At 47.5% G+C, this 26,733-nt stretch overlaps 1 protein-coding gene across 1 annotated transcript in view; it reads left to right on the forward strand.

Annotated features, from left to right (window-relative positions):
• NDST4 (N-deacetylase and N-sulfotransferase 4) overlaps positions 1-26,733 on the forward strand; it is a 1,173,706-nt gene that overhangs the window by 1,041,609 nt on the left and 105,364 nt on the right. The window contains exon 10 of the mRNA XM_069234161.1: positions 26,392-26,566. Within this exon, the coding sequence (XP_069090262.1) occupies positions 26,392-26,566 (175 nt within the window). The remainder of the gene's footprint in view (positions 1-26,391; positions 26,567-26,733) is intronic.

A 26,733-nucleotide genomic window follows, 5' to 3' on the forward strand; every position in this document is an offset into this window, starting at 1 on the left:
GATGTGGGTCCCACTGTGTGACATCTGCTTAGATTCCTTATGGACTAGAGCTGTGTGAAATAGGTATGTTGACATTAAACTTGAAAGAGCATTTTGTCACTGTAATTGCTAATACACTATTTTGAAATCACAGACAGACTCCAGATTGTTTTGTGCTTTAAGTGTGTTTATATAAGTGCTCAATATTGGAGGGGGTAGTGAAATGGTGAGGGGTGATGGTGGAGGAATGTCCATGGCAGAGTCCAGTCTATTAGTCTCACAGGTGCATTGCTCAGATGGGCATAGGAAGTGGAGGTGGGGCAGTTTCAGTATGGACAGGGTGACAAAGTGGGACAGTAGGATGACAATCAGGGTGGTCTCATTTCTTGGCGGGGGTCTTGGCATTGTGCTCTGTCTTTGTCCTGGATCTCAGGGACCGTTTGCGGGGTGGTTCTCCCTCTGCAGGGGGTGGGGTGCCGGTGTTGTGGTCCTGTGGCGGTGCCTCCTGTCCACTAGGTGGTGGGCAGTTCATCATCCATGCTAGTGTCAGGGGCCCCTTGTAGTGCCACAGTGTCCCTCCTGGTGTTCACAAGTTCCTTCAGCACCCCTACGATGGTGCCCAGGGTGGAGCTGATGGTTCTGAGTTCCTCCCTGAAGCCCATATACTGTTCCTCCTGCAGGCGCTGGGTCTCCTGAAACTTGGCCAGTACCGTTGCCATCGTCTCCTGGGAGTGGTGGTAGGCTCCCATGATGGAGGAGAGGGCCTCGTGGAGAGTGGGTTCCCTTGGCCTGTCCGCCCCCTGTCGCACAGCAGCCCTCCCAGTTCCCCTGTATTCCTGGGCCTCCGTCCCCTGGACCGTGTGCCCACTACCACTGCCCCCAGGTCCCTGTTGTTGTTGGGGTGGTGGGTTATCCTGGGTTCCCTGTAGTGGTGGACACACAACTGATTGACGTGTCCTGGGGACGGAGGTGTGGGCCCGCAGGGTGGGTGCTGTGCTGGTGTTTCCAGAGGGTGGAAGGTCTGTAGTGGCCTGTGACTGGGTGATGGGAACCGACTGTCCCGAGGTCCCCGATGGGCCGGGCTGGTCATCTAGATCCAGTTAGACAGAGGTGCTGTCATCACTGTGGGCCTCTTCTGTTGGTGGTGTGGACATGTGTGGACCCTCCTGTCCGGTGACGTTGGATAGGGGTCCTGCAGGGGTATAAAAGGATGGTTATTACATCTGTGTGTGTCATGGTGTGCAATGGGTGGGTGACCGTGTACCCCAGTTCTTGCATTCCTGTGTGAGACCTTGAGGTAGGATGGTTTAGGGGGTTGTATGGGTATGTGCAGTGGGCATGCTTTAGTGATGGGTGTCCATGCTTTGTTGTTGCATGCAGGGCTTGGTGTTGGGATGGGTGGTTTGTGATATTGGGACATATGTGAGGAGTTAGGGTGCTGGGGGTGAGGGTGGGGGTATGTGATAGCATGCAGGTAGGGTGGGGGTTGTAATAGTTAAGATTTGACTTACCAGAGTCCATTCCTCCACCTACTCCTGCAAGGCCCTCAGGATGCAGAATTTCCAAGACCTGCTCCTCCCATGTTGTTAGTTGTGGGGGAGGAGGTGGGGGTCTGCCGCCAGTCCGCTGAACCGCCAGGTGGTGTCTGGAGACCACGGAACGCACCTTCCCCCGTAGGTCGTTCCACCTCTTCCTGATGTCCTCCCGATTTCTTGGGTGCTGTCCCACTGCGTTGACCCTGTCCACTATTCTTCGCCATAGCTCCTTCTTCCTTGCAATGGAGGTGTGCTGCACCTGTGATCCGAATAGCTGTGGCTCTACCCGGACGATTTCCTCCACCATGACCCTGAGCTCCTCCTCCGAGAACCTCAGGTGTCTTTACCGTGCCATGGGGTGGTGTAGGTGATGTGTGGGGTGGAGTGTGTGGTGATATGTGTGCTGATATGTAGTGGTGTGTTGTGTGAGGTGCGTGGAAGTTCTGTGGGTGATGGTGTTGTGTGCCTGTGGATGCTGTTGTTCTTGCTGGTGCTCTCTCTCTGGCCTTCTCTCGGTAATTGTGGTCGTAGGGGTTTGTGGGTGATGTGGGTGTGTGTTTTGTATTGTATTGGGTGTGTGGGAGTGGTGTGTGTATGTGTATCAGGTGTGTGTATTTCGAATTGTCCAATGTGGCTGTGTTTTGTATGTGCGTGTGTATTTTGAGCGCGGCGGTGTGTACCGCCAATGGAATACCGCGGTTGAAAGACCGCCGCGTGGATTCGTGTGTCGTGATAGTGTGGGTGTATTTCTGTTGGCGTGACGGTGGAGGTTTTGTTATCGCCAGTTTATCACTGACCTTTGGTGTGGTGGACTTGTGTGGGTGTCTGAATTTTGGCAGTTTCCGAAATGTGGGTCATAATAGCTGTGGCGGAATTCCGCGGCCGCGGCGGTGTGTTGGCGGTCTTCTGCACGGCGGTATATGGCTTTTACCGCCAATGTTGTAATGACCGCCAAAATCTTAGCATAACGCTTAGAAACATAGTAGCTCCAACTGGGGCTATCACAGACGGAGTCACTTTCAACACTCCAATGCCACTCCAAGGGAGTATGGGCAAGTCATGGGGTTGCATGGTCCCCGAGTACACTACCTTGGAAAATGATGAGGAAACAAAGATGTTGCACGGAGTCAGAGAGATGTTGTGATCACACGGAGCCGGTGACACAGACATTAGTGACATGGCACTTGGGACTCATGTAGTGGCAGGACTTTTGAGGTGCTGCAGCAGCATTGGGCTGTGTTGCCGGTGGTGATCGTTGCACTCAGCAGGGACCGTGGCTCTGGGGCAGGCGGATGAGCAGAGTCAGAGAGCGGCGGTGGTTTCAAAGTCGTGCTGGAGTTAATGTGCTTAGTTTCTGCTTGCTTGCACCAGAGCTCACTTCCAAGGGCAGAGTGGTAGCCCCTTTTACAGCATCTAGCCCTTCTTCTTGGAAGAAAGTCCTCAGTTCAGAAGTGTTCTAATTATGTGGTGTCAGAGGTTCAGTACATATACTCTCTAGCTCAAGAAGACCCATCAGCCTGGTTTTGGGCCATCAGGATATGCAGGGTTGACAACACATCTCAGCTCCCTGTGTGCGACTGTCTAGGGTGAATTCACAAACAGCCCAACTGACATCCTGGTCCAGACGTGTATTCAGCAGACAGGCAGAGGCACAAAATGGTTAAGCAAGAAATTTACCACTTTCTAAAAGTGACATTTTCAAGTGTACAATAAAAAAAACAACTTCACCAAAAGATATATTTTTACATTGTGAGTTCAGAGACCACAAACTCTAACTTTCTATCTGCTCTCAATGGGAACTTACATTTAAAAGATATTCCAAGGCAATCCCTATATTGCCCTATGGGAGAGACATGTCTTGCAATAGTAAAACCAGAATTAGCTGTATTTTACTACCAAGACATGTAAAACACACCAGTACATGTGCTACCCTTTAAATACACTGCACCCTGCCCACTAGGCTGCCTTGGGCTTACCTTAGGGGTGACTTACATGTCTAGCTTGGCAAGTGGGTGCACTTGCCTAGTTGAAGTGCATGTTTAAAACTGCACAGATAGTGCAATGGCAGGCCTGAGTCATGCTTGCGGGGCTACTAATGTGGGTGGCACAATCAGTGCTGCAGGCCCACTAGTGGTATTTGATTTACAGGCCCTGGGCACACCTGGTGCACTATGTTAGGTACTTACTAGTAAATCAAATACACCAATCATGGACAAACTAATCACCAATACATTTTAGACAGACAGCATATGCACTTTAACACTGGTTAGCAGCTCTAAATCCAACAAAATCAGGTCAGAAAAAATGGAGGAAGAAGGCAAAAAGTTTGGGGATGACCATGCAAAAAGGGTGAGGTCCTAGATATATATATATATATATATATATATATATATATATATATATATATCCTAGTGGCATAGTTAGGGCCTAGTTCCAATTGAAAAAGTGTGTTTTGATTTGCCTATATCTTTGGCACCAGTTGACGAAACCATAGAAATTCACTCAAAAAGCCAAAGGTTACAAGGGAGTTATAATTATGAAACAGAATTTTAAAAAACATAGAAATTCCCTCAAAAAATCAAAGTTTTAAATGTACCAAAACTAAAAATTCAACAGTTATAGTTAGAGTTACCTCAAATCACTATAACTCGTTCTGCTTAGCTTCAAAGTAAGAGGGAATGAAGCCAAAGAATGCAACACTGCTAGTTTGAGAAAAAAAAATATTTAGCCACTTTCAAGAACTCAATGAAAGCACATGAAAATATGAATATGAGCATTTAACTTGAATGCAATAAAACACGAGTGAATACCAAAATACTCATGGCAGTTAAACAATGATAGGCAGAAAAAGTGTAATACATCAACAATAAATATGTGCAGTGAATAGCTAAGTAATTCGGAATTAAAATGCATCACGATGGGTGTTGACTTCTTTATTCTTGGCAACATCAAGCTGAGGAGCCCTGGACGGCTGAGGCAGTAGGAAATCCTTCCAACATGGGATATTTTACCTTGCACCGAACGTCCATGTTCAGGAAAACTACTGCTTGTCATGGCCATAAGTCTAAAGGCTGTTGAATTGCCTCCCTTGACTCAAGTGAGGGGTATGCTGTATCCAAAAGCCAAACATTCCAATGAATTACTGAGTCTCCTGCTTATTATGGGGAGTGGCAAATTCTAATATCTTTTGTTTTGCCTGCAGCAACCCTTCCCTATGTCCGTGATTCCACTGGATATCCACAAAACTTCACATTTTGAGAGGGTCCTTGTGTGTTATCTGGATTGATCATCCACCCTTTGCTCTGCAAGAGTTCCACAGCCCTATCCAACCGAGTCTCCACCTGTTCTTGTGTCTCTCCCTGAATCATCACATCATCAATATAATGAGACAATTGCACCCCTGGAACGACAGATACTTCATCCAGATCTTCTGCCACCAGCCGTTGACAGATGGTGGGGCTATGTACATACCATTTGGGGAGCCGTAACATCTTGAATGGTCTGCCATTCCATGAAAAACTAAATTGCTCCTGACTCTCAGGGGCCAATGGTATTGAAAAGAAAGCATTAGCAATATCAATAGTTGCATAACAGGTCCCTGTATGTTTTTGTATCCTCTCAATCAAAGTGATAGTGTTGGGGACTGCAGCAGTCAGGGGGGCGTATATTTGTTCAATTTGTGGTAATCAATCATCATTCTATATCGCCCATCTGCTCTGCGCACAGGTCACAAAGGGTTGTTCCACTCAGTGGTTGACTGGAGCCACCACACCTGCCTCCATCAACTCCTATATAGTCTCACTTATTTCCTCAGGCCCTCCCGGAATTCAGTATTGTTTCAAACGAACCACCTTTGGTTGCTGAGGGCACCTTTACTGGGGGTATCTTCAGATGACTCCTCCTCGTTGCTGCCACTGTAATATATTGCTTTGATCCAAATTGATAACAATCATCATCTAAGTATAGAGTCATCCCCTTCAGAATGTAAATTCCCAGTATATACTCTAGGAGGGGTACAATCAAAACAGTATATTCTCTTTTTGGCGTTCTCCCTATTTTTATATGAACCTTAGCCTGCACGGCAGGGGTTTGCTTTCCACCCAACCCTATCATGGTGTAGTTGTCAGAGTCACCAGATCCTCGGGGTCTGCGCACATTCCCAACATGTCCACCACAAGACAGCTCCAATACTCTGAATAGAATGTCACAGAGTCTAAGAGAGTCCAAGTGGGGAAAAGGGGATTAGGTTGGGAACAGCTGGGAAGGAGACCTGTAGGAAGCAAAAGGTTCAAACACACAATATCAAAATTATATCATATTAATCTTTACTAGACTATGGTGGTCATTACAACCCTGGCGGGCGGTGTTAAAGCGGCGGTAAGACCGCCAACAGGCCATCGGTAAAAAAATTGGAATTATGACCGTGGCGGACACCGCCAACAAAGACAGCCACTTTAACACTCAGACCGCCACAGCGGTACAGACAAACAGCGCGGCGGTCACTGCAAACAGACAGGCGGAGGACAATGTACCGCCCACAGTATCACAACCTACCAATCCGCCACCTTTTCCGGGGCAGATTCACCGCGGATAAAAACACGGCGGAAACAGGAATTTCGAAGGGAAAACGCTCACCTCTACACACTCAACGAGGAAGGAGGGCACCATGGAGCGGAAACTCCATATTCTCCCTGCGATAGTCTTCCTGCTCCTATATGAGGATCATAAACGTCAGCGGCGAAGACCACGGTGAGTACTGCACCTACAACATAGGGGAGGGGGGAGGCAAAAACACAGGGACACACACAACCAACATCCCAACCCCCACCCCGACCCTCACCCACTACAACACACACACCAATGCATATCTATACATTACAGTAATACCCCCCCAAACCCCGGAAGAATGCAAAGACAAAAGGAAATTAGTAGAACCATTGTAATATATCAAAATACAGTAAGCAAATATATACATATATATATACACAATAAACAAAATATATACCACGATTAGTAGGGCAGGTATTGCACCATTCATAGTCCGTGGACCACTGGGCCCAAAATGCAACGGAGAGAACACTGCAGGGGCATCAGATCGAAATATAACAGGCACCTCAGGGGGAATGGAAGGGGGGGCATCTCAGCCGGTTGAGTGCACAACGCCAGATCCACGAGAGGGCTCAATGCCCATTGATGTATCCTGGGGAGTGCAAAGCCACAGTCTCTCAAGTCTCTACAGTGGGTGGTTTGCCCACTGTACCATCCTGGGGAGTGCAAAGCCACAGTCTCTCAAGTCTCTACAGTGGGTGGGTTTGCCCACTGTACCATCCTGGGGAGTGCAAAGCCACAGTCTCTCAAGTCTCTACAGTGGGTGGGTTGCCCACTGTACCATCCTGGGGAGTGCAAAGCCACAGTGTCTCAAGTCTCTACAGTGGGTGGGTTGCCCACTGTACCATCCTGGGGAGTGCAAAGCCACAGTCTCTCAAGTGGATAACAGTCTCCACTGGTTCTGGAGGGGGCTTTGTGCCCAGAATGCTTCATCCTGCCAAGGACTGAGGTAGTGGATGCCTTTCTCCACTGGTTCTGGAGGGGGCTTTGTGCCCAGAGTGCTTCATCCTGCCAAGGACTGAGGTAGTGGATGCCTTTCTCCACTGGTTCTGGAGGGGGCTTTGTGCCCAGAGTGCTTCATCCTGCCAAGGACTAAGGTAGTGGATGGGATACTCCACTGGTTCTGGAGGGGGCTTTGTGCCCAGAGTGCTTCATCCTGTGCAGGACAGACGGAGTGGATGCAAGTCTCCACTGGTTCTGGAGGGGGACTGGTGCCCAGAGTGCTTCATCCTGTGCAGGACAGACGGAGTGGATGCAAGTCTCCACTGGTTCTGGAGGGGGACTGGTGCCCAGAGTGCTTCATCCTGTGCAGGACAGACGGCGTGGATGCATATCTCCACTGGTTCTTGAGGGGGACTGGTGCCCAGAGTGCTTCATCCTGCCAAGGACAGACGGAGTGGATGCTGTTCTCCACTGGTTCAGGAGGGGACTGGTGCCCAGAGTGCTTCATTATGTGCAGGACAGATGGAGTGGATGCATGTCTCCACTGGTTCTGGAGGGGGACTGGTGCCCAGAGTGCTTCATCCTGTGCAGGACAGACGGAGTGGATGCAAGTCTCCACTGGTTCTGGAGGGGGACAGGTGCCCAGAGTGCTTCATCCTGTGCAGGACAGACGGAGTGGATTCATGTCTCCACTGGTTCTGGAGGGGGACTGGTGCCCAGAGTGCTTCATCCTGCCAAGGACAGACGGAGTGGATGCTGTTCTCCACTGGTTCTGGAGGGGGACTGGTGCCCAGAGTGCAGCACACACCCCGTGACGGTCCCAGTTGCATTACTGCCCCTGCTGCAAATGGGCTAGCGGTGCATTCCATGGCAGTCTTTGCCCTGTTCAGCAGTCCCTGGCCTGTTCAGCGGTGCTTGAGTTGCCAGTGTCAGACCTGTTCAGCGGTGCATTCCATGGCGGTCTTTTCCCTGTTCAGCGGTCCCTGGCCTGTTCAGCGGTGCTTGAGTTGCCAGTGTCAGACCTGTTCAGCGGTGCATTCCATGGCAGTCTTTGCCCTGTTCAGCGGTCCCTGGCCTGTTCAGCGGTGCTTGAGTTGCCAGTGTCAGACCTGTTCAGCGGTGCATTTCATGGCGGTCTTTGCCCTGTTCAGCGGTCCTTGGCCTGTTCAGCGATCCTTGCCAAGGCGGTCCTTCATTGCCCAGCAGGGCTGTGGCTGGCGGTCCTTCATGGGTCAGCTGGGCTGTGGCTTGCGGGGCCCTCCTAGCCAGCTGGGCTGTGGCTGGCGGTGGCCTCCTGGCCAGTGACGATGGGGCTGGCCTCCTGGGCAGTGACTCTGGCGGTGGCCTCCTGGCCAGTGACAATGGGGCTGGCCTCCTGGGCAGTGACTCTGGCGGTGGCCTCCTGGCCAGTGACGATGGGGCTGGCGGTGGCCTCCTGGGCAGCAGGGATGATGGCGGTCTTCTCCGCCGTGCTGCTCCTGCCAGACTTTGGAGATTTCTTCTGCCCCTTCCCCACCTTGGGAGGAGTCACAGCTGAGTCGACACTCCCCCTGGGACCCTTGTGAGCGACTTTGCTGGCTGGAGTCTTCCCCCTCTCCCGCCGGGCACTGTCCAACTTCTGGTGCTTCACAGGGGGGGGACTGGCTGTGCTGTGGCTCCGTGCCACACTGGCTGGCCTGGTGGCCGGTGCACTCCACATACCTGTAACAACAGGCACCACTGGTCCCGGAGATTTTTTGGCTGAGGTGCTAGTACAGGACCTATGAGTTGGAGGGGGGGGTGGGAAATAGGTTAAGGGTGGACAGGAAAAGTTTTTTGGAGACACTGGGACGGGTAGCTGGAGGGGGTTTGGGAGTGGAGGAAGAGGTGGTGGTTGTAGGAGGTGTAACTTTTGTGGATTTGGGTGCAGGTGCATGGGCTGGAGGCTGTCGTGAGGTGGATGGCTGTTGGGTGGGTGTGTGCCTGCGTTTGTGTATCTTTGGAGGGGGCGTCACAGACACACTGGTAGAGGACACAGGGGACGTGGAAATGGTAGTGGTGGTGGTGAGTGCACGTGAGCGGGGTGTGGTGGTGGGTGTGCTGGTGCGGGACGTAGTGGCTGTAGTGGTAGTGCATGCAGGTGTGAGTGTAGATGAGACTGGGAGGGAGGAGGGAGACGAGGAGGAGGGGGACACAGTATAGGCAGTGGATGTTGGTGTGTCTGTATGTGTGTGCTGCTTGCGTGAGTGCCTGTGGGATGTGTGGTGCTTATGTTTGCCTGAGCTTCCCTTGTGTGTTGACGTGTGTGCAGGCTGGTCTGTAGGTGTGCTTGGGATAGGCTGGGGTACAGGGGATTGGGCCTGGGTGGAGGAAGTTGGAGGGGGGAGGCTAGACACAGGGACAATGGCTGCCATCAGTGCTGAGGCCAGAGTTTGCAGGGTTCGATGAAGGGCAGCCTGACCAGAATGAATGCCCTCCAGGAATGCATTTGTGTGTTGCAATTCCCTTTCTACATCCTGGATGGCATTCAAAATGGTAGACTGCCCAACAGTGAGGGACCTGAGGAGGTCAATGGCCTCCTCACTGAGTGCAGCAGAGGTGACAGGGGCAGGGGCTGAGGTGCCTGGGGCAAAGGTGATGCCCACCCTCCTGGGTGAGCGGGCACGGGGCGAAGGCTGAGGGGCTGCTGGGAGGGCGGTGCTGGTAGGGGGGGTGGCGGCTGTACCTGTAGAAGTGGGGGGCACAGATTTTGCCGCCACCACAAGGGAGCTCCCATCGGAGGACGAGTCCGTGTCGCTGGTTGCAGATCCTGTGACCGCCGTGGTGCTCCCCTCGCCCTCCGTCCCACTGGTGTATTCTGAGTCCGTGGTGTGGCCCTCCATGGCCATGTGGGATGCAGCTCCCTCGTGCTCCGGTGCCACTGTACCTCCGCCTGATGATGCTGATGCACACAAGAACAGGGAGACCACAAAAAGGGGGGGGACAGCAGAAGAAAGACAGGTTGAGTGCATGGCTTACCGCTACCATTGGCGGACAATACAGACACAGCAGCCCCCTGTACTACGTCGCGCTGTTGGGCTCTACAGATGCAATTCCTGGGATATGGCCTACAAGGCTATGGACGACATCTGCACACATAGATAACACAGGGGCATGAATACCTGTACTTGGCACTCTACACAGGTGGGGTCGGGTGCCACATGGCCTGCATTACGGAGGGGCCTAGCCTACGGAACTCGCCCTGGCCTAGGGAAACCCACAGCCCTCCTCCCCCACTCAGACACCTTCACTGCGTGCAAAGTCTGCTGAATGATGTTGTACTCACCCCCTTGTGTCTGCTGTGATGCCCTCAAGCGCCCATCCAACTCAGGGTAGGCCACCGCCAGGATCCGGAACATCAGGGGGGGTCATGGTTCGATGGGCACCCCTCCCATGTTGGGAGGCCATCCCCAGCTGACCCTCCGCCGTCTTCTTGCTCCAGCGGCGAATGTCATCCCATCTTTTCCGGCAGTGGGTGCTCCGTCTGTGGTGGACCCCCAGGGTCCGGACGTCCTTGGCGATGGCACGCCAAATATCCTTCATCTGGTGGGCGCTGACCTACATGACATGTACAGGGGAAGAAGAGAAGTCATTAACAACTGCACCATCTAAGTGAGTGGCCCACATCCCTACCCTTGCCATGTGGCACATGCATTCACAGTCCTTCATGCACGCAGAACTGTGCCCCCTTCATTCTAACAACCAGCCCTCTCCACACTGGCATAGCCCATACAACATGCTCCCTGTGTACTTACCTGTTGGTCTGGAGGACCGTAAAGTAGCGTGTACTGGGGGAGGACCCCGTCCACGAGCTTCTCCAACTCCTCTGCAGTGAAGGCAGGGGCCCTTTCCCCAGACGCACGAGCCATTGTCTCTTCCAGACCGAGGTCACAGCAGCACTTGCAGTGTAGGTCCTCTCCTGTCGAAGATCAGGTATCGAGTGATTCAACAGAGAGAAAATGGCAGTCACGTCCGCGGCGGTCACGTCCGCGGTGGTGCGTACCATCACCGCCGGCGTACATCGTCATTGGCTCCTGGGACCCATAGGGTCCAATGTTAACCAATGCAGCATTGCGCCGCGGTCTTCGACCGCCTACCGCAACGGTGTACAACGCCAGCGCAGTTACCTCACATTCCATTGTCCCAGTTTTGAGGTCAGGCAGCCGCCATTTCAGGGGCCCACATGGCCTAATTACCAACTGTGTCACACATACCTAGGCCTTGTCTCACAACACAAATACAGCCCACATTTTGTGTATGAATGGTGTTCTGTGTAGACTGTGGGTACATACCTCTGAGTTGTTTGACTCTGTTGTCGCTGTTGTCCTTCCTAGGCACCGTCCGCTGGGACATGTGAGGAGATGACGGAATCCTCCGCTGTACCGACCGCTGGTGGACCTGTCGACAATGGAGGAAAGAAGTTTGATCATCACCTACAGGTTTGACCGTGCCACAATCCAGGAACTGTGTGCCCAGTTGGAGCCTGACCTGATGTCAGCAATCCGCCATCCCACAGGAATCCCCCCTCAAGTGCAGGTGCTATCAGTGCTCCATTTCCTGGCAAGTGGGTCATTTCAAACAACAGTGGCCATGGCCTCAGGGATGTCCCAACCTATGTTTTCCAACGTGTTGTCCAGAGTGTTGTCTGCCCTTCTGAAACACATGCAGAGCTACATCGTTTTCCCTCAGGTGGAGGACTTGCCTACAGTTAAAGGTGACTTCTATGCCCTTGGACATATCCCCAACATCATAGGTGCCATTGATGGGACCCATGTAGCTCTGGTCCCCCCCACAGGAGTGAGCAGGTGTACAGGAACCGGAAGAGTTATCATTCCATGAATGTACAGATGGTATGTTTGGCAGACCAAACATCTCCCAGGTAAATGCTATGTTCCCTGGCTCTGTGCATGACGCCTACATCCTGCGGAATAGCAGCATCCCTTATGTGATGGGTCAACTCCAGAGGCACCGGGTGTGGCTATTAGGGGACTCTGGTTACCCCAACCTGTCATGGCTACTGACCCCAGTGAGGAATCCCAGGACCAGGGCAGAGGAACGCTACAATGAGGCCCATGGGCAGACTAGGAGGGTGATCGAACGCACCTTCGGCCTCCTGAAGGCCAGGGTCAGGTGGCTCCATATGACAGGTGGTTCCCTATTCTACTCACCAAAAAAGGTGTGCCAGATCATCGCGGCCTGCTGTATGCTTCACAACTTGGCTTTGCGATGACAGGTGCCTTTTCTGCAGGAGGATGGTCCAGATGATGGTGTTGTGGCAGCTGTGGAGCCTGTGGACAGTGATGAGGAGGAAGCAGAGGAAGAAGACATTGACAACAGGGACTCAGTTATCCAGCAATATTTCCAGTGACACACAGGTGAGAAAACATTCCTGCCTACTACAAGTACTTTAACACTTCTACCTCTATCCTGTCTGTCGATTTCAACCAGTATATTGTCACTGAGTTGTACATTTCCCTTACGGTTTCACAGGTGTGGTTTCCAACGTGTGTCATCTGCTTAGATTCCTCATGGACTTGAGATGTGTGACATAGGTATGTTTACATTACATTTGAAAAAGCATCATTGCTAATACACATTTTCGAAATCACAGACTGACTCCAGATTGTTTTGTGCTTCAAGGGTGTTTATTGAAGTGCTCAATATTGGAGGGGGGTTGTAAAATGGTGAGGGGTGATGGTGAAGGAATGTCCATGGCAGAGTCCAGTCTATTAGTCTCACAGGTGCATTGCCCATATGGGCATAGGAAGTGGAGCTGGGGCAGTTCCAATATGGACAGGGTTACAAAGTGGGACAGTGGTTTGACAATCAGGGTGGTCTCATTTCTTGGCGGGGGTCTTGGCATCGTGCTCTGTCTTGTTCCTGGATCTCAGGGACCGCTTGCGGGGTGGTTCTCCGTCTGCAGGGGGTGGGGTGCTGGTGTGGTGGTCCTGTGGCGGTGCCTCCTGTCCACTAGCGCCGGCGGAGGTGGTGGGCAGTTCATCGTCCATGCTAGTGTCAGGGGCCCCTTGGAGTGCCACAGTGTCCCTCCTGGTGTTAAGTATTTCCTTCAGCACCCCTACGATGGTGCCCAGGGCGGAGCTGATGGTTCTGAGTTCCTCCCTGAACCCCAAATACTGTTCCTCCTGCATGCGCTGGGTCTCCTGAAACTTGGCCAGGACCGTTGCCATCGTCTCCTGGGAGTGGTGGTATGCTCCTATGATGGAGGAGAAGGCCTCGTGGAGAGTGGGTTCCCTTGGCCTGTCCGCCCCCTGTAGCACGGCATCCCTCCCACTTCCACTGTGTTCCTGTGCCTCCGTCCCCTGGACCGTGTGCCCACTACCACTGCCCCCAGGTCCCTGTTGTTGTTGGGGTGGTGGGTTATTCCCAACATGTCCACCACAAGACAGCTCCAATACTCTGAATAGAATGTCACAGAGTCTAAGAGAGTCCAAGTGGGGAAAAGGGGATTAGGTGGGGAACAGCTGGGAAGGAGACCTGTAGGAAGCAAAAGGTTCAAACACACAATATCAAAATTATATCATATTAATCTTTTCTAGACTATGATTCTAAGCATTGTCATATTGTAACCATGAATAACTTAAGCATGGACCAATTAACTAGGCCTCAAGACGTCTGGTTACCTGGGAAGAAATTAAGAATGATTAACACAACTTCTCAATAAAACCTCTTAATGAATTATTACACATTGACTAGAAACATATCCACCCTCTAGAATTATGTCTTCAGAATCAAACAGTCTTTTTGTATGAGGACAAGGATATAATCTGAACGTTTTCGGGAACACCATAGGAGCTGTATTAAGGGGCTTATTATGCACATGTAATGTGACATCTAGAATTCTAACACTTAGTCCCATATTTATACTTTTTTGCGACGTTTTTGGGCCATTTTTTGATGCAAAAAAGGCGCATACTTACAAAATACAATTGTATTTTGTACGTTTGCGCCGCTTTTGAGTCAAAAAGTGGCGCAAATGTGGCACTAAAAAAGTATAAATATGGGCCTTAGTTTTTAAATGTCGAAACATGGATTGTGCACATTGTTGATTTCCACAAGAATATGTAAACGCCATTAAATGGTTGCACACAATGAATATCATTAGTTAAGCACAAGAAATAAATTGCGCGTCTTGCTGATTCGAATGCCACCATGTAAACGCCATAAAATGTTAGCGCACAATGAATAACATGAATTAAGCACAAAAAATGAATCGCGCGTCTTGCCGATTTGAATGCTACCTTGTAAATGCCATGAAATGGTAGCGCACAATGAATAACATGGATTAAGCACAAGAAATGAATCGCGCGTCTTGCCGATTCGAATGCTACCTTGTAAATGCCATGAAATGGTAGCGTACAATAAGTGTCATGAGTTAAGCACAAGAAATGAATCGGGCGTCTTGCCGATTCGAAAACTACCATGTAAATGCCATTAAATGGTAGTACACACTGAATATCACGAGTTCAATACAAGAAATGAATCGCGCGTCTTGCCGATTCAAATGACACCATGTGAATGCCAAGAAATGGTAGCGCACAATGAATATCACGAGTTAAGCACAAGAAATGGATTGCGCGTCTTGCCGATTGGAATGCCACCATGTGAATGCCAAGAACTGGTAGCGCACAATGAATATAATGAGTTAAGCACAAGAAATGAATCACGCATCTTGCCGATTTGAATGCTACCTTGTAAATGCCATGAAATGGTAGCGCACAATGAATAACATGGATTAAGCACAAGAAATAAATCGCGCGTCTTGCTGATTCGAATGCCACCATGTAAACGCCATAAAATGTTAGCGCACAATGAATAACATGAATTAAGCACAAAAAATGAATCGCGCGTCTTGCCGATTTGAATGCTACCTTGTAAATGCCATGAAATGGTAGCGCACAATGAATAACATGGATTAAGCACAAGAAATGAATCGCGCGTCTTGCCGATTCGAATGCTAGCTTGTAAATGCCATGAAATGGTAGCGTACAATAAGTATCATGAGTTAAGCACAAGAAATGAATCGCGCGTCTTGTCGATTGGAATGCTACCTTGTAAATGCCATGAAATGGTAGCGCACAATGAATAACATGGTTTAAGCTCAAGAAATGAATCGCGCGTCTTGCCGATTCAAATTCTACCTTGTAAATGGCATGAAATGGTAGCGTACAATGAATATCATGAGTTGAGCACAAGAAATAAATCGGGCGTCTTGCCGATTCAAAAACTGCCATGTAAATGCCATTAAATGGTAGTACACACTGAATATCACAAGTTCAATACAAGAAATGAATCGCGCGTCTTGCCGATTCAAATGCCACCATGTGAATGCCAAGAAATGGTAGCGTACAATGAATATCACGAGTTAAGCACAAGAAATGAATCGCGCGTCTTGCCGATTGGAATGCCACCATGTGAATGCCAAGAACTGGTAGCGCACAATGAATATCATGAGTTAAGCACAAGAAATGAATTGCGCTTCTTGCCGATTCGAATGCCACCTTGAAAATGCCATGAAATGGTAGTGCACAATTAATAACATGGATTTAGCACAAGAAATGAATTGCGCGTCTTGCCGATTCAAATGCTACCTTGTAAATGCCATGAAATGGTAGCGTACAATGAATATCATGAGTTAGGCAATAGAAATGAATCGTGCGTCTTGCTGATTCGAATGCTAGCATGCAAATGCCAGAAAAAGCCACGCGCACAATCACACGCACAAGGTAAAATTATATATCATGAAAATTAGGCCCAAGAACTTGAAAGCCTTCGAGAACGGGATCGGGGGCCCAGCCCGAAATCCGTCTTACCGCCCTGACCAAGAATCACCAACAAAGTGAAGGGCAAAGCCTGGAAGATCAAAGTAGGCCTCCGGAACAGGAGCTCAAGAAGTTGCTGCTGCTCTGCACCGGGACCTCTGAGTCGTGAGCACGTGGAGCTGGGCTGTTTCCCTTATATAGAGTCTTAGCCCAGCCCACAACCACACCCAGTCATGCTGCAGAGGAAGCTTCTAGAAGGCCCTGGAAAGGGACCACACCCTGACACACTCTGAAAGCCTGCAACAATACATTGCAAATGAACAGTATTTATAAGCACCTTGAATACAAGTCTTCAGGATTAAACTCTGCAATGCAAAAGGTTAAACAACAGCACATCAGCACAATGCATGAAATATGTTACCTTGGAAATGCTGGATTTTTGCATTCCAGTCGCCCGTAGAGCGCGCACTGCCCTGATGTTGACAGTAGTGCTAACCTGTGAGCCTTTTCGGATTCCCATAAATTAAAGAGGCCTCCGCTCCGGTGCCAACTAAGGCCCGGACCCTTTGAACATTTTTATGTTTCCAGTGAATTTCTAAATCAACATGGGGTCTGTTATCTTTGCAAGCCCATCCTGGTGCCAGAGGTTGGCCTGTTCCCTAATCTGATTTAAATCTGTGAACTTTTGCCAAAGTCAGGTCTGGATATATGCTCTCATATCTGCGAGGAGATTCCTCTCTTTCCCTGTTTTCAGCATTTAACCAATCACTGTCCAAACCTTCCTCCTCTTTACCTCGTCTAGAAACATTTTTCTCCCTCTCTTTTCCTTCCTCCTGCATCTGTGACTGGCCCTGATTCACTCATCTATTATCCTGCTTGTTCACTTTTCTACTGCCCTCCTTTCTGTCCAGCCCTCGCTTACAGTACATCTCCCACAAACCTTTGGTATTTAACCCATCTATCTGCCCTTTGTTGACACCATCCTTCAGTAATGCCATAAACATGTCTCTCCTAGGTACTCTGTTATTGTCTGTTCGACCCTCCGACCTCAAGGCTCTCTCAGGTTTTGTTCACTATCCAAGCTCTCCTAACTTGCAAACTGTCTCCAGTACATCTTTTAATGCCTGCCCTGTCTGGGAGAGCTAACCAAATGATTTAATTTCATACTGAAGCTGTCAGTGGAGCATCTAACACATTGTGAGCCTCATCCAGGAGAACAGCAGTTTTCATACTTTCTTCATTAATTCTCTGCATAGCATCTCTCAACTTGTACTAAGGCTTATCATTTGGCTGCTAGTCTAATTCAGTACGATATTTATGGCTACATTCCACAACTACGAATTTCAACAAGTTAGTCACTCCTTGATTCCCATAACCTCTAAACTGCTCTTATGTTATGGGGTCAGTGCAAAAACTTCTTTGCATCTCTCTCATCCAGTGCTACCCCAGAAGCTCCTGTGTCAACCAACCGCACCATCCACGTAAGCAATGCTTCCCCAGGTTTTTGACAAAACCTATCCATAATATCAATAATTGTCTGCTGAGAATAAACTACTAAGGAGTGCATCCCAACCCCTCTCGGATTTTGTGGAGTGCCCTGGATTTTCTGTCTAAATATAGGCTGTGCACGAACCACTTTCTGTTTGTCTGGCTCAAGCTGGCCCCCACTTTTTTTAACTGACTCATCACTAGAATCAGAAAAATCAATGGAATCTCAAATATTGGCATCCCAAAAATCAGGGTCCCAATTTAACCCTGCTTTAGCAATGGCTAAATGAACTTTCTTTTAATTGACTCTACCCCTATGTTTACAGTATCTATACTGGGCAATGCAAACAGCTGCCTTTTCTGTGACAGATTGATAAGCATCCAATTTATTCTGCACTTACTTATTCTGACAAGACCATGGGGTTAAGTTAATTTTTGGCTTCATCTAGCTGCCTCTCCAATTGCTGATTTTCTAGTTCTAACTGAGTAAATTTCTTGTGCATTTATCTCTAAGAAGATAACAGGATCTAGCCCTGTCTGCCTAAAATAGATAAATCACATCCACATTCTAAAGGCACTTTCTGTAAAAAGAGTAAAACTGTTTTTGGTTCAGCATTGATAAGCCATCTACCCCAATTCTCACATAACCCTCCTCCACAGGACCATTCATTCACAAGAACATCATAGGGTGCTTTTTCCTACCCTGGTATGTCATTTAGCACCTGGGAAACTGCCTTTGACTTTTTGTCAAACATTTTCACTTTTAACTCTTTCACTTCGTATCTTGCAAACGATTCAACCAAATTGTTTTGCTTAGCTTCAAAGTAAGAGGGAACAAAACCAAAGAATGCAACATTACTAGTTTGAGTAATAAATTTATTAAGGCACTTCCCCGATCTCAAACAAAAACTTACGAAAATGTGAACATGAGCATTTAACTTGAATGCAATAAAAAACATGTGGATACCAAAATACTCACGGCAGTTGAGCAATGATAGGCAGAAAAAGTGTAATACATGAACAATAAATATGTGTAGTGAATAGGTATATATGCATAGTCAAGCTAAATAATTAAGATTTAAAATGCATCACCATGGGGGTTGACTTCTTCATCCTTGCCAACATTAAGCCGAGGAGCCCTGGATGGCTGACGCAGTAGGAAATCCTTCCAACATGGGATATTTTACCCTGAACCATGTGTCCACATTCAGGAGTACTCCTTCTAACTCAGTGTCAAGCCACCCTACCTTATATACCTTAAACAATCCCAAGAGGAAGGTTCTGTCAACCTCCCACTCCCTTTGCGTAAGTTATGAAATTCAAGTGCTGGCTGTCACGGTTTCGGGCGGGTCTGATCAGGACTTTGGTTGGGACACCCCTTGAGGTCACCGAATATCCTAAAGAGGTAGTACACTGGGGCAGAGGAGCAGCTAAAGGCATACACGGAAAGGACAGCTATGGATAGGCACAGGAAACGGGAAAGTAAAAGCAGAGCAACCCATGTGCGAACAAACAGGAAACAGATTACCAGTGGACAAACACGCTGGGGTTGTACACAGAGTAAGGCGCAGAACCTCCCACAGTGACAGGGAATCTCAATGCCTCTGTGCAGTTTGCTCTTACAGATAGTCACCCTGCCAGCCCCATAGAAAGGAGGCGGCAGAAGTGATTCTGTCTCTGGACCCTAGAGCACAAACAAGGATAGTACTTACATACACAGGACACGCTCTTGTGGGTCCAGCTGGAAACACAGTGGCGATTCCTGAGAAAACAGCAATAGCACACTGTCACTGTTAGGCACGATATACAACGTATAACACTGGACAAGGATGGGGGCTGGAATTGCCTCCTGGAAACCAGGAGCCAACCCCAGTACACAGGAGGACACGTATACACTGGTGAAGACTGATAGAACACTTACCAGACACAAAGAACCAAGAAGAAACAGAAACAGAAGGGAACAAACAAAGAGGCAGAGGCAAGAACTAGGAACAGGCTCAGGCTGAAGCAAAGGCGGGACTAGGACTTGAAAACAGGGCGCAAACTTCTGTCTGGGACAGACAGAGACAGGACTGGGAAACTGAGAACAGGCTCTGGCTGGAACAGGCAAGGACAGGACTGGAATACAGGGAGTAGGAAATGAGCAGTAAACAGGACTGGGAAACAGAGAGAAGGTTCAGGCTGAAACAAGGCAGGAGCAGGGCAGAGAAACAGGGAGCAGGCTTTGGAAGAAACAAACAGGTACAAGGCTAAGAAATAGGGAGCAGACTCTGGCTGGAAAAAATCAGGAGCAGGGCAGAGAAACAGGAAAAAGGATCAGGCTGGAACAGTACAGGAACAAAACTGGAACACCATCCGACAAGGGGTCTGTAACACAAAGGAATTGAAGTCCGATGCACGACTGGGAGCTTGAGGAAATGGCTGCTTATAAGCAGTTCCAAGCTGGGCTGCACAGGAGAGGTTTCAGGTGTGTGCGGTTTCGGACACTTGCAAGTCCTGGAGGAGAGGATCCAGTGAAAAGGAGCAACTGGACTTCTCCCATTGAAAACAATGGGAAACAGAATCCGGGTTTTCCTGACTACCAAGCTGTGCATTATGGGATTTGCAGTCCCAAGAAGCAAATGTAGTCCTACACAAGTGTACCATGGAGAAAAGAGAAACAAACAGGAGTCAGCAAGGGACTCTAGATAGGTGTTCAAGGTGATTCCCAGGCTTCTGACAGTCCCCTTACAGCGCCCCCTGGAAATGGGACGACCGAGTCGTAACACTGGCTGTGCTTGGTCTGCATCGTAAACACACACTGGTCCTGCCCAGATACGCATTCCAGAGACAGAGAAGCTGTTCTTTTCTGGAAACATTCCTAGGCTGAAGCCATCTCTTATCATGTACCTTCCACATCCCCCATGGTTTGTTCCAACACAGTGTAACCTTGTGCTAGGAAGAAGAGCATAAACACATTCAGTATAGAAAACAAGCTATGCGTGGAATAATCATGCACCACTCATGTGATGGCAGGCATCTCATGCTAAGCTAAGCACAAAATGGAGTCAGTGGTCAAGATGGAGTCAGTGGTTAAATACATAAGGCATTACGCTCGTGCCCTAGGGTAACTATAACTCACAACCTCAACATGCACTGCTAATTACCCCAGAAATGATGGCACTCAAGACATCTTTATAAACATGATTAATACCAAAGTAATACTTGCAGTAAGAGTTTTGACAAAAAAAACTAAGCATGGCAGGGGCACAAGTTATAGTTACCTTAGGGCATAAGTTATAGTAACTTGACATAGCTCTAACTATTACTGGAGAATTTCTATGGTTTGGTATGTTTAAAATGTGAGCCTAACTATAAAGTTCCTGTAACGTTCATTTTTTGATATAGATAGAAAAACGAAGTTGCCCTCTGTGAAAGCGCACCCCCAACAGGTTATATAAACGGGAAGAAAAGCAAAGCCAGCAACTCACAATGAATTCTTTAAGAAATTTCATTATTCCAGGCCTTGTGTTGTAAAATCATCTCTGGATATGTGTTTCTGGGTTAACTCCCTTCATAAGCAGAGAAAAAGATAAAAATATTTCACCCTTGTAGGTGCAGTTATTGCTGGAAATGTTCCAAATATTTATTTCCTTGTTGAAAGACCAAGTGCGTGGCCTTCAGCTTGTCTAATTACAGGCACCTGATTGGTCTCTTTAAATACAAGCCTTGCTCCAGTGGGCCTCAAGGGTGAAATATTATCTTTTTCTCTGCTGATGAAGGGATTTAACCCTTCAAAAATGCCAAAGAAGATGTCATCAATGATATAACATGTGGATTAATAAGCTGTAAATGGTGAAGGCACAAGTTATAGTTACCTTGGCGCACAAGTTATAGTTGCTTGAAATAACTCTATAACTGCTGAATTTCTATCTGAATTTCTACCGAACTATAACGTCCCTGTAACCTTTGTTTTTTTCAGTTAATTTCTATGGTTTTTTAAAGTAAAGTAATTTTAATTACTATATGTTAATCCAACCACCGCAGCACAAGGCCTTTGGCCATGTGCGGCAGGGTTTGGCCGTATCTACAGGGCCTGTCTCTGTCAGTGGATCTTGAGTGGGGTGAGAGTATCTGAGTGGGTCTGAAAGTGGGTGTTTATGTCTATGCGTGGGTCTGAGTGGGTGCATGAGTGTCTGAGTGTGAGTAGGAGCGTGAGAGGGTGCACAAGTCTTTGAGTGCATGTATGAGGGAATGAATTGGTGTATGAATGAGTCTGAGAATGTTTTAAAAAAAATTGTTTTGCATATTCTCAGATATCCTTGAATTTCCTCGAATATTCAAGGATATTTACGAATAACACAAATGGTGAAAAAAATAATTTTAGACCCATCATTTGATACCCAAACACCCCTATATTACATCTCCTGGTCAAGGTACCTCCCCCCTTGCCCTTTATACCACTTATCCTTTCTATTTTCAGACACGGGGACCCTCTCCCATAGCATAAAATGGCGGACGCAACTTTCTAGTCAGGTTGTGGCCAGCCAATTACAGTGCTTCTATTCATGCCCACATTCATGAAAATGTGTGAATATTTGCGATCTCAGGGCCAGAGATATACAATTTTAGATTTCAATCAATTTCTCCTAAACTACTGGATGGATTTACACCAAATAACCAAAAGCAACCATGTGTACCAACAGCTATCTTTTTGCCTAATTTGGCGCAATTCCATTCAGAGGTTCGAGCTGTAGTCGTGTTCAAAGGTCCTATGGGAATTAACATGGGAAACGCAGCTTTTTTGACCCCCCCTTTTTTCTTGGCCCCCGCTTGATGGATCACCCCAAAACTTGATATGCACAACTAGAATCACAAGTGCATTTTCATGCAAAATGTTATGAAAATTCATCAAATGGTGCCAAAGATAAAGGCAAGTTAAAAAACGTTCTTTCTATGGAAACATGGTCCTAACTATAGCTACTTACTGGCTACCGCTAGTGGGCAATATATATATATTCACTGAAAAAAATCAAAGGTTACAGGGATGTTATAGCTACACTCATATTTTAAACATACCAAACTATAGAAGTTCACCAGTTATAGTTAGAGTTATCTCAAGTAACTGTAACTCGTGCCCTAAGATAACTGTAACTCACGCCCTCACCATGCACAGTCTTTTCATCAAAACTTTTACTGTAGATATTAGATTGATATTATCAATTATGTTATTGAATGTGTCATGATTGTCGTAGTTTCTGGAGTAATTAACAGTGCATGGCAAGGGTGTGTTATAGTTACCTTACGGCAGGAGTTATAGCTTCTTGAGATAACTCTAACTATAACTGGTGAATTTCTATGGTTTGATACTTTTCAAATGTGAGCCTAACTATAACGTCCCTGTGGCCCAGTGGTTTCAGTGCTATCGCTGTTTAAAATTCCTATGTGAAAGTGGGAAAGCATGCTTTCGGACGCCAACTTTTTCTCGGTCCCCGCTTGACAGATCACCCAGAAACTTTGCAGACAGCAACTGGAGTGATGTCGATCACGTCCATTGTTTTTTGGAAAATTTTGTGAAGATTCATCAAAGTGTACCATACTTATTGGACAAGGAACAAAAACTATCTGTATATCAAAAATCTGAAACTATCTGTATATGCCCGGGTGTAATCCAGAAAAATCCATTCCCCTCACCCAAAAAAGATCATAAAAGACAGGACTATTTCTGTGAAGTATTCTTATCTCCACTACTGTCATTATAATACAAAAAGTTGTCGCACTTCTGACAGTGGAAGAAGCTGACCCTGGTTCCTATGCAAACTATTTCATTTTGGGCAACCAGTAACATACCTGAGGTCTCCATTTTTTTTTTTATCGAGGGCAATTTTACCACTTTGTATTTCCAGTCTCTTGTAATTTGTGATATTTACCACCAAGCCAGACACTTGGGAATACATCACCTTTTATGTAACAGAGCTTCAGATATCATTTTGAGCTTGTTTTTCTTTATTAAGTGCCAATCCTGGACACCAAAACTGATGCAGAGGTTCACTGTGGGATCAGAGCAATTTTAGAGCTTACCACTGTCCTTCAGCCCACTTTGAGGCAATAACCCTAAAATCTGAATTCACAGAGAAATGTTGATTTCTGTATTGACCATCACTACTCCTGGGTGATAGCAATTTTCAAGACCTGACATTGAGGATATATGTAAAATTATTGTTTTGATATTGCAGCTCACTTAAAAATATGTGGGTAATTGGTTGGCACGTATTATATATGGGCACAGATGACATGATATGTAAACTGAACTCAGTACAGCCTAGTGCCAGGTTCAACTATGTGGCTTCACCTTACATGAAATCACTTTGAGCGTGTATTTAGTGCTGTATTCAGATTTACTAATTTTTCATCCAACACAGCGCAGCAACTAAATATGCTGTGCCAGAATGGACAAGGAAGAAAACACAGCGCAAACCACATCAACTAACATCGGATTACTGCTGCAGCCAGCCGCTTCATTTGTACACAACAAGGCTGCCTTGGATGACACACTACCTCGCTCCATGATGCGAGATGAGCTCACACTGTCTAGCATTGGATTTTCACTGAAGATATAAAGGCCCGTATTTATACTTTTTTTGCGACGCATTTGCGTTGTTTTTTGACGCAAAAACGGCGCAAACTTGCAAAATGCCATTGTATTTTGTAGGTTTGCGCCGTTTTGCGTCAAAAAGCGGCACCAATGCGGCGCTAAAAAAAGTATAAATACGGGCCAAAATTCTAGTGCATATTCCTATGCCCTGCCAAACTCAGGATGATCACACACATTGGACGTTTGAGTGCACTGTGGCGTACATGCAATTATCCTTCTTTAAAAAATAAACACTTTTCCCCACGAGAACTCCTGGTTCAAGGAGGCCTTAGTTTTTCACATAAATCCCAGTCTGGCTTTCTTAGTGCATTGGGCTTTGCCACAAAACCTATGGGTATGTATGTTGATCGCCCAAATAACATCTCAGTAATGCCCCATTGATGCATAGGGGCATATTTATACTCTGTTTGCGCCGAATTTGCGTCGTTTTTTTCGACGCAAATTCGACGCAAAACTAACTCCATATTTATACTTTGGCGTTAGACGCGTCTAGCGCCAAAGTTCATGGAGTTAGCGTCATTTTTTGGCGTGAACACCTTCCTTGCGTTAATGAGATGCAAGGTAGGCGTTCCCGTCTTAAAAAATGACTCCCAGGCATGTGCGTGGTATTTATACTCCCGGGCAAAAATGACGCCCGGGAGTGGGCGGGGCAAAAAACCCCGCATTTGCGCCTCCTTTTAACGCCTGGGTCAGGGCAGGCGTTAAGGGACCTGTGGGCTCAGAATGAGCCCAGAGGTGCCCTCCCCTGCCCCCAGGGACACCCCCTGCCACCCTTGCCCACCCCAGGAGGACACCCAAGGATGGAGGGACCCATCCCAGGGAAGAAAAGGTAAGTTGTGGTAAGTATTTAAAAAAAAAAAAAATTGTGGCATAGGAGGGCCTGATTTGTGCCCCCCTACATGCCACTATGCCCAATGACCATGCCCAGGGGACATAAGTCACCTGGGCATGGCCATTGGGCAAGGGGGCATGACTCCTGTCTTTGCTAAGACAGGAGTCATGTTAATGGCGTCTGGGCGCCCAAAAAAAATGGCGCAAATCGGGTTAAGACGATTTTTTTGCCTCAGCCTGACTTGCCCCAGTTTGGGACCCCCATACGCCATTTTTCCCTACGCCGGCGCTGCCTGGTGTACGTCGTTTTTTTTCACGCACACCTGGCAGCGCCGGTCGGCTAACGCCATTCAATAAATACGGCGCCCGCATGGTGCTTCAGAATGGCGTTAGCCGGCGCTAATTTTTTTGGCGCAAAACTGCGTTAGCGCAGTTTTGCGTCAAAAAGTATAAATATGGCCCATAGTGCTACAAAGCTGGCCAATGTTTTTTTTTGCACTAAGAAAAAGGCGCAAAACACCCGTTGCTCTGGATTGTAAATACGCTTCCAAGACTGCATCAATTTGTGTTGCTTTGCGCCAGTGCAAAGCTTTAGTTAGTATACTCCTGTATGCCCTTTACCTCTGTGCAGACAAATATTGTCAATGTGTGCATTCTCATGCAATCTCGGAGCAGCAACCAAAGATCGTGCACTGGAAGTTTCTCGTGCATCTCTGAGGGGAAAGGAAGTCCCAGTAAGAAGGGTGCAGTTTTTGTCTGCATCATTCCACAACTGAGAAAGGGCCAGGACTTTTGGAACCACCTGTCCTTCCTACTAAGGCCCTTTCCATCCAGGGTGCAATTTCTGCCAGTGCATTTTATATATTATCAAATGTGAAGGATATTAGTGAGATAAGTTCATTTGCATAGATAGGAATTTGTCCTAGTCTTACTTTTAGCCGGTGGCTGCAGGTGGGAACCACTGGCACTTTTTTGGGGGGACCAGTACTTATTTTTAATCACCGGACTTTAACAAAACCAAGAGTGAAAATCTGCAAAGGGGAAAAGATGGAGGAAGAGAAAAACAGAAAAACAGTGAGAGAGAAAGAAAGCAGGGAAGCACAGATACCTTCAAGAGTGTGATTTAGGGGCAGGAGGGTATATAGTTGGATGAAATAGACATGAGGTGAAATAAAGATTAGTCAGCCTTAGTATTCGGCAATCCTGACATTTAGCATTGGTGACGCTGACTTCCTACAAAAAAAGTGCTCCCCATCACTTACTCTTCTACAATTGAAGCCCTGGTTTGCTATATGTAATTACGTGTCACTCGTGGTCAATGACACACTAGGAAGCAATGTGTGCCAGCACATCCCACTTCAAACAGCAGTGGATGAACCCAAATCTGCTTCTGTAATACAGAACCTGTCCAAATGCCACCTACGGTGGATAGCAAAAGATATTCATGGGATACACTGTAAAACATTAGAAAAATGCTCGGTTTATTGTGTTGTATGTACAAAATAAGTACTTTGACTTCATTTACCTGTGAACACACGTTTATGATATTTACTAGGATGTATTTTTCACTCCTTAGGTACATGGATTTCTTTCCGACCCCTGCCAATATAACTAGTAACTTCCTGTTTGAAAAGAGCGCCACCTATTTCCATTCAGAGGAAGCTCCAAAGCGAGCTGCTGCATTGGTCCCAAAGGCAAAAGTCATTACCATTCTGATTGACCCATCAGAGCGCGCATACTCCTGGTATCAGGTAGGGGATATTTCAAAGTATTCATATTCATCATCCGATAATGTATGAACTCCTTGGTATGAGTTCTCACTGTGTAAGCACATGCACATGATCAAAGCAAGTGTAGTTGCATTTGGAGTCCGAGCAACAATTACAATCTTTGCCTGGAATAATTACTCCACACTCCT

Source organism: Pleurodeles waltl, chromosome 1_2 (assembly GCF_031143425.1).
Source record: "Pleurodeles waltl isolate 20211129_DDA chromosome 1_2, aPleWal1.hap1.20221129, whole genome shotgun sequence".
NCBI classification, from domain to species: domain Eukaryota; kingdom Metazoa; phylum Chordata; class Amphibia; order Caudata; family Salamandridae; genus Pleurodeles; species Pleurodeles waltl.